The sequence below is a fragment of the Podarcis muralis genome, chromosome 4 (assembly GCF_964188315.1).
Source record: "Podarcis muralis chromosome 4, rPodMur119.hap1.1, whole genome shotgun sequence".
Taxonomy (NCBI): domain Eukaryota; kingdom Metazoa; phylum Chordata; class Lepidosauria; order Squamata; family Lacertidae; genus Podarcis; species Podarcis muralis.
The window spans coordinates 72,822,923-72,832,022 of NC_135658.1; the positions used below are offsets into that span (position 1 = coordinate 72,822,923).

The window sequence follows — 9,100 nt, forward strand, 5'->3', positions numbered from 1 at the left end:
TGTATCTATTAAAATCATGTAAAATTAAACAAAAACAAAATTACTATCACCTGAACTGATATATTTTAGTCATCACCTTTAAATTAGCAAAACTGAGGAGTCTTGCTGAAGCACCATTTCCTACCCTTTATATTGTTCTCATGCCACTAGTCATGAAACACGACTGTTGTCGTCGTCCCCTTCAGATCAATGAAGTAATTGTTCCCATTTTCAACTCTTATTTACTTCATGACCAGGAAACAATGTTAACAATAAATATGAAAAACTAGAACCAATGTATAGAGAAGTGAACATTTTCAGCACCGTTCTGAATGGATGACAACATAAAGGCCAACCATTTTTTCAACAAAACACTAACTTTTTTTTAAAAAAAGGTACTATATATTTACATGAAAGAAAATGCCTTAAACATAGATCTATGGGGGAAAAAGACAAATTACACAAACATACCATAGAAATGAGTAAACAAAGCAAACTTTTAAGAATGCCTAAAGCAAAGAATGTGAAACTGTCAAATTTCTTTTATTTCCTTCAGGAATATCTCATTGTGAATCCCTTCTTCACAACTAAAAGTAGATTAAGGCTTTCAAGAAAAATGTGGCTCTTTATTTGTTTTCGCTGCACTGTTTATTATTAGATTTAAATTTTCCCCGGTTCCTTTTACTTCACATTATGGAATTTTATTAATTAAAGCAAACTGTAACAATATCATTAGTCAAATTATTATTGGATGCTGAAGCCCATTTTTTCCTAATTAAAGATCAATGGTACGCCGTAATATAGAGTAATTTCTTTGACACCATTGCCACATATTACGAAGCGTTTTTGTAAAAAAAAAAAGAGTAAATCTAATTAGACAATAAAGTGGCCTAAGCAATTCCCAAGCTTTTTTGGCAATCAAAAATATTTTCATTTACTGTGTCTGACTATATTTAAACTTGGAAACCAAAACAATGTATTCACCAATTTTGGCTCAGAAATCGGACAAAGTATTTGATAGCTGGGGGGGGGGGGGGAGGAATGTGTGTTTGTGTTGGGATGGAAGGAATAGATGTAATGTTGTGGGATCAAGGTTTTAAAAAGCCTTCTGAGTTGACAAAGGAGAATCTGGCATCACCGGTGATTGCCTGAATAGGTTTAGAGATTACATACTTCTAGTATTAAACACTATCCACATATCAGCCATTTGTATCGGCCGGCTGGGTAAAATATTTTGCAAGTGCAACCCACAACAAACTACTATGTACACGAGGATTAAAAAATAAAATAAAAAATACTAGAAGTTAAAAAGAGTATTTACACAATAAAAGCAAGCTGCAATAGCAAAGGAAAACACAACTTTTAGCAACTATGAGGAGAAAGGGGGGAATCTAGAGATCAGTGTGTTTGGCAGCATTGACTGTGGAGTCTGTAAACCTTACTCAGCAGGCTATGAGAAACCCTTTATATCTGGATCCTATGCATGTTTACTTGGAACCAAGTCCCACGGAGTTAGAATGAACCTTGTTTCCGAGCCTTCAGAATCATACCACCTGTTCTGAAATTGGCTGAGAACATGATTTCTGTCTAGTAGTCATATGTCCCAATCCAGACCAAAACAAACAAACAAAAACAATTAAGCAAGCACCATTATTTCAAAATACAGTTTTGCCTTTTAAATTCCTTCCAAAAAAAAAAAAGGGGGGGGGTAAGAGATTGCTTAAGTGTTCTCATGAAGAGATATTATACTGAAGTTGCAGCAAGAATCGCCTGTTCCATCTTCTTGCAGATTGTCACAGATGGATGGGCTTTTTGGAATACCTGCCCACTGGTACAAAGCCGAACACAATACATTTCCGTAGACCGGGGAAGTGGATATATAAAACTATTTCTGCAAGTGATATTTAAAGTAACCTTTACTTATTTAGCACTTATAGGAAAAAACCCCAATTAACAATCTTTTCAAAAAAGGGTAAACCAATTCACCACTTAAAAAAAGCAAGTTCGTCATTTGCTCATAGATCCTACACTGTAACCTGCAGATTTCCTAAGGTTTGCATCAATAATCTTGGACATACGAAGGCTGAGCTATTCCCATTATCCGGGGTTTCTAATCACCTTTGTACTGAACTGTGAGAAATCAAATTTCTTTTACTTCTACTATGACAATCTCTATTAAAGTCTTTACTTGGGACCTCTCTCTCTGAGCTGCTTTTTCTCAGTCTTATCTGTCCTTTACTCTCATCACTTTCAGCTTCAGAGTCACTGAGTTCCAAATCGGGACAATATCCATCATTGTCCTGGTAGGGGGCACTCCCCATCTGATATTCAAGAGTTTGCTTGCCCCAGGAACGCTCTCTCATCGACAGCCTTCTTGAGGGCTTTTCACAGCATCTGAGATCTTCCGTGGTCCTCACCAAACTGTTGGTCGCTTCTTTGAAGGACCTGCTAAAGTGTTCTATTGTTGATTTCCTGAAGCTGCTCTGGCTAGCCAAGTGGGCAGAGAGCACAGACTGCTGCTCGTATGTCGTTTGGCTAGAGCTGTCTCGCTGAGTGACATCCCCAACTCTGCCCATTAAGCCATTAGACTTTGCTAGATTAGAGTGCTGCTGAATTTTCCCGTTCCCAATGGAGGACTGTCCATGCAATGCAGCTTGAAGTGCTAAGGGTTTGCCAGACGACTGTCCGCGATGAAAGTCTGATGTATGTGCAGGTCCAGAATTCTTTGCTGCTTCATTCCTAGACTTCACCATCCCTCCCAGTAAGCCATTGCTCCTGTTTTCATGCTGAAACCTCGAGTAGGCTTTCATATTTGAAACAAAAGTCTCTTTGGATACTGGGATACCTTTTTTGCTGTAAACCACGACGTTGTTGTCAGGAGAAAGTGGTTTACCAGATTTCAATTTATTTTTGAAATCACCTAATGTTGATTTTGGCATCTTAAGTTTCAAGGTGATTCTAGGAGGTGGATAAAACAGAGTGTTTTCCAGTGCACTTGTCAGAGAATGGCCTATAGAGAAAGATAAAAGGGTGTGTGAGAAGGTATCTATTTAAGAGGCAGATTTCATCACGCAAATGTATGCAGCACATCTTCACAGAACTTAATAGAATCACAGAGTTGGAAGGGACCCTGTGGATCACGTAGTCCAACCTTGCAATTCAGGAATATGCACCTATTATAGAACTATTTAAATGTAGCAACCTATAAGTTTATAATATGATTTGCAATTAAGGAAAGTACCTTTCCCCATGTTTCCTTGATAACAGATTCAAGAAAGTGTTAAAAAATTATATGCTACTAGATATTTTTTGAATACCTGGTGACATACTAAGGCTCTATCTAGCCTTCCCAGAACAGAGGAGCATGAGATTTTAAGAACATAGTAGAAGGAAAACAATACTACGTTTGTAGTATTTGCATATTCTAGTGCATTCTTCTTACTCATGTCTAGAACACAACTTACAAATTTTCTGCAATGTAAACAAATGCAGTAATAAAAAGTTATACCATATAGATAGCCCATAAGATATATTTCTGGAATAGCTGAAAGGGGATTTTACAATTAACAATCCTAGAAAAGCATGTTTAAAAAGGCTCTGGAAGCTAGCAACACATAGCAAAGATCTAAAGTAGACATGGTCATATTGGGACAATCACATCTCATCTTATTAAGCCAAGTTACGCACAAGTGTTTTGCCTGCACATACAGAGACCCTTTGTGCCACACTGCAATCAGACCAGGAGGTCTGCAATTACCCATACCATGCTTTCTTGCTATGCCCTAATCAGGAAACTATGGTTATCAACTTCAGAATATGCCAGGATATAAACCATAGTCCAAGCTGGCTTAATACTCCAATTTGTTCACAATATGGTAGCTATAGTTTTCTGGTTTGGAAAAAAACAGAAAACTAAGGTCAATTACTTCCTGACTTAATCACTGCATACACAAATAAGGAAAGAGGGGTTGAATGTGTAAGTAAAAAGGTTCATGCATATATTTGTTTAAAAAGCTCAGATATGATCATCTGAACCAGTCTTGTTTTGCATTCCTTACCTGCAGCAATTTCCTGATTGATAAGCTGGACTTGCAAATTGAAAACCTGCTCATGTGCTTTGCTGTGAGAAAGTTTTAGCTTCTCTCTTCTGCTTACCATGTAGCAAAGATTTCTTACCTACAGCGAAAAAACAAAAGAAAAAAAACCCCCTATTTAAAACCTTTTAACAGATTTTCCAGAAGCACTGAAGTCAGTGGAAACAGTGGGGTATAAATAAACATATAGTAATAATAATACTTGGGATAATATTCAATGATAAACTACAATATTACAACCCCCCATTTATGTGGGGGGGTTGCGTTCTGAGTCATTGAGCACTTGCATAAAATTGGAAACCTATTGAAAGACAGCAAACACCCCGTTCTGCCCTTTTAGTTTCAGTGACGTCTTTATGATTGCAGTAAACTACTTCCAGGTTTAGCACTGTGTGTGTGCGCGCGCGATGGCACACATATTGGTCGTGCCTAAAACTGGAGTTTCCTGTATTTAGAATCTGTATACTCAAATGATCTGCATGTTTTATTATTCATATTGCAGTGTTAACGCTTGACCTCTTTCTCCGTTCTGCCTTCGATACACTCAACGTTAACTCTAGTCCCTTCTGAACCATCCACCTGCAAAACATTCTCGAGTGCTTTTTAAAATTCACAACGGAAAGGTTATCAGGTGCCTATTGGCTTCCTGGGCTGGGCTACCTGTTTAGCAGGTAGAAGGTTCCTAAAGTCACAGCTGTATACCGTATTTTTCGCCCTATAGGACGCACTTTTCCCCCTCCAAAAAGGAAGAGGAAATGTGTGTGCGTCCAATGGGGCGAATGCAGGCTTTCGCTGAAGCCTGGAGAGCGAGAGGGGTCGGTGTGCACCAACCCCTCTCGCTCTCGAGGCTTCAGGAAGCTATCCGCAAGCCTTGCAAGCCCGGCAGGAGGTCCCGCGGGCTCGCAAGGCTTGCGGGCAGCAGCCTGCAGCCCAAAAGCTCGGGGGACAGTGGGGAGGCGCAGCACCGCCACCCCGCTATTCCCCAACCTGATCTGGAGGCTGGCAGGGGGGAGAAGCAAGCTTGCTTCTCCCCCCCGCCAGGCCCACAAGCTCGCGGAATAGCGGGGAGGCGGAGCGCTGCCACCCCGCTATTCCCCGACCTGATCTGGAGGCTGGCGGCTGGCAAGCCGCTGCCCCACGGAGGCTAGAGAGGCTGTCCCTGAAGGCAGAAGAGGGAGACGGAGCGCTCCGTCTCCCTCTTCTAGCTTGGGGATGACTGCACAAGGCCTCTGCAGGGCAGCGGAGTGCGCTGCCCCACAGAGGCTAGGGAGGCTGTCCCTGAAGGCAGAAGAGGGAGACGGAGCGCTCCGTCTCCCTCTTCTAGCTTGGGGATGGCTGCCCAAACCTGGGGGGGGGGGGGAAATAATTCCCCCCCCTTTGATTTCCCCCCCAAAAAACTAGGCGCGTCCTATGGGCCGGTGCGTCCTATAGGGTGAAAAATACGGTAATTAGCATGATGCCTGTGGAGGATCCTTAATAGGCTCTACTGTAGCCTCCTTACTAGAGTCAATATTATGGCCCCATCAGTAACGCTGGCCCCATCTCAAGCATGCAAATGAGCTAATGGGCACAGCACCGCCAGAATCAGCCTCCTCCGACTGTAAATTGCAAACAGTGTTGTAATGGAGGAGAAACCTCATCGTGACACTTGAGGAAAGCAACCTGGCGACTGCTCCAGAAGAACAGCCATGCACAGCATCAGCCTCCACACAGCATCAGCTGACATATGGGCCATACAGCAGGGTAGCATGGCACACCACAAGGCGTAGGATGAACCCAGAATCTGGTGGATCCTACTTCTACTTAGCTTCTTGCCATTCCCGTTTCTTCTTTCCACCAGCCTCCATGATCTACTTACTTACTTGATTTCTTACCCACTGTTCCTCATAGGGCCCCAGGGAGGGTTACAACAATACAATATACAATTATAAAAAAATAATAATGATAAAAACAGATGTGGTAATAAAAACAAGTAAAGCCGTTCCAGATAGAACAGAACATTATCGATTTAGCAGAAGAGAAGGTCAGGACTAAGAGGTGCATTTTCAGCATACAGCTGAATTATACATACTGTATAATGAAGAGCTGCCACAGGAAAGGAAAAAAGCCCTTTCCCGGGCCACCATTCCCTGCACCTCTGAAGGCGGAAGTACTACCAAGACAGTGCCCTTTGCCAAATTTTAACACCCAAGGTGGTCTTTCAGCTATTCAAGGGTGCAAGTCACTTAGAGCTTTAAACACGAATGTGAGCACCTTGATGGGGACATTGGTGGGGTGGGGAAAGGCAACCACAGCAGCTATTTATTAAACTGAGGTTGTAAGAGCTCTAAAATGGAACATCAGCCAGTAATCTGGCAGCTGCGTTTTGGACCAGTTGCAGTTTCCAAATAGCCTTCAAGGGTAGCAGCAACAGTCAAATCTGAAGGTTGTCAGATTGTGGCGTACAGTGATGAACTTGCTGGAGATAGAATAAGAAGAAATAAGCACTACAGTGTTGGATTGATCTGCCCCTTCCCAATTCCTGCTGCAGCGAACTACTTCTTCCTTTATAAGGGTATTTTTCGTCACTTCCCCCCTCCTCTCCTCCTTACCCTCTCCAGATCCTGCCTCAAATGCATGAACATCCTCATTCGAGTATGAATGCTATCTTCTTTTGGCTGAACCAAGCCGTTTTCTTCATCCTCCCTGGGAGGAAATAATGGTTTATTAAAGTTACTTTTCCGTTTCAGTTTCCAGTAATTATAGATCAAGTCCACAGTGAGTTTAGGGAGGCCGAGTTCTGCTGCGACGTCATCAATCCTCACTAGGGAGTAGAACTCCTCCTCCAGCTCCCGAAGTTTCTGAGCACGCAAACTGGTTTTCTCGCTCTCGGTCTGCTTCTGGTCTGCTGTGCTCTTGGGATTAATGTCCGCATCAGGCATCAAGCTCTGCTTGGTTTTGCTGTGCTTTAGACAGTACGACTTGAACTTGACTTCATCGCCATCGTCCAGGATTGTTTTCATCTCCAGGCTATGCTCAAAGGCACACGTGACATGAAAGGCAGTAATGCAGCTCTTCACAGAGCACTGTTGAGTGAAGGAAACCGCCACCAGTTAAAGCAAGCATCAGAGGAAGAAAACCAGCCAATGAAAGCTTAGAAAGTATCACAGGCCTTTTATTATTACATGTATGCACAGAGTTTCACAGGCGGTATTCAGAAGACACAGCTTTACTTTAAAGGTTGTTTATTCCCGAGTTAGAAGTCTAAATGGTAACCTTCAGACACAACAAGAAAAACAAGCAAATTCTGTTCCACTAAAGATTCTTAAGAAATACACTTTATAAAATGTAAAATATTGATGTATAAGTACTTTTATCTTAAGAGTTACAAGCTATGCATATACACTTTCAGAAGAGGCAACACACACCGTTAATGAAAAACAGCCTATTCAATCATTTGTTTCTTCTGTATAAGCTCCAGCATTCCAACGCCATGGGCAGTGCTTGGTTCACGGTAAAGCCTTAGCAGCAATTTGGCACAATGGCTGTGTTTTGAAATCACATTAAGCCATAGGTAATGTTTAACTATGGCTTTACATGACTGAGCAGTATGCTCCCACAAGCTAATCAAGTCTCCACTTTGCTCTTTCCCCATTCCTGGCTGCACCATGGCGGGAGCAAAAAACCACATGCCTTGGCTTCATGTGCGATCCAAATCTGGGCTCATGGTTTGTTTCCCCCAAACAAACCATGAGCAGTAAACAAATAACAAAGTTTGGTTATCACTTGATAAGTAAAGTTGCTTGCAGTTTGTGGCCAGTTGTGAGGGAAAGTGGACTGGAAACTTTGAGCAGTGTGCACTGCTCGTCCACATTAAACCACATATTAAACCTAACTATGGTTTAACATGATGTGCAAAGCAAGATAACTTGACTTCTGCAAAACCTGTTTAACTAAAGTTTAGCCACCACACTAGCTAAGTAAGTAGCAGGGTAAGATAGAGGATCCACAGCTTTATGACAGATACACAATTTAAGTAATAATGCAAGCATTCGTATAGAGCTTGCATTTTTATGGTGGTACCTTGGGTTAAGAACATAATTCGTTCTGGAGGTCTGTTCTTAACCTGAAACTGTTCTTAACCTGAGGTACCATATTACCTAATGGGGCCTCCCGCTGCTGCCACGCGATTTCTGTTATCCTGAAGCAAAGTTCTTAACCCAAGGTACTATTTCTGGGTTAGCGGAGTCTGTAACCTGAAGTGTCTGTAACCCGAGGCACCACTTAAATTATGTATCTGCCATAAAGCTGTGAATCCTGTATCCTGCTACTTAGCTAGTGTAGTGTCTAAGCTTTAGTTAAAGCGTTTTGGCATAATAAAAGGGCCCCAAGTGCATTATCTCAGGGATCCTGTGCATTCCCTTGCTTTTTAATTTAATGTATTTTTAATTGACTGTTGTTCCCCATAAGCACCCCTAAAGGTTTTGGCGGGCCCCAAAAGGTTTACAAAAGTCTCTTTAATTTTTTTAACAAATATCCCTGCCAACCACTCTCATTGGCCCCCTATCTACAATTCTGTGATGCCAAAAGGTTGTGGTTGGTTTTTTTTACATTTTTCCAATACCCCAAAAATGTTTCCTTAAAATATTAAGGTAAAGGGGCCCCTGACTGTTAGATCCAGTCGCAAACGACTCTGGGGTTGCAGCGCTCATCTCGCTTTACTGGCCAAGGAAGCTGGCATACAGCTTCCGGGTCATGCGGCCAGCATGACTAAGTCGCTTCTGGCGAAACCAGAGCAACGCACAGAAAAGCAGTTTACCTTCCCGCCGGAGCGGTACCTATTTATCTACTTGCATTTTGACGTGCTTTCGAACTGCTAGGTTGGCAGGAGCTGGGATTGAGCAACTGGAGCTCATCCTGTCGCGGGGATTCGAATCGCCGACCTTCTGATCGGCAAGCCCTAGGCTCTGTGGTTTAGACCACAGCGCCACCCATATCCTTAAAATATAAACACTGCTAAAGGCTATTCTGCTGCATCGTCTCCCACC

General features: G+C 42.3%; 1 protein-coding gene across 1 annotated transcript in view; it reads right to left on the minus strand.

Moving 5' to 3' along the window:
* Positions 1-833: 833 nt before the first annotated feature.
* Positions 834-9,100, minus strand: part of JADE3 (jade family PHD finger 3) — a 34,092-nt gene continuing 25,825 nt past the window's right edge. Inside the window, exons 7-9 of the mRNA XM_077927799.1 lie at positions 6,665-7,153; positions 4,038-4,155; positions 834-2,989 (exon numbers count right to left, since the gene is read on the minus strand). Of these exons, the coding sequence (XP_077783925.1) occupies positions 2,094-2,989; positions 4,038-4,155; positions 6,665-7,153 (1,503 nt within the window). The 3' untranslated portion in view covers positions 834-2,093. The remainder of the gene's footprint in view (positions 2,990-4,037; positions 4,156-6,664; positions 7,154-9,100) is intronic.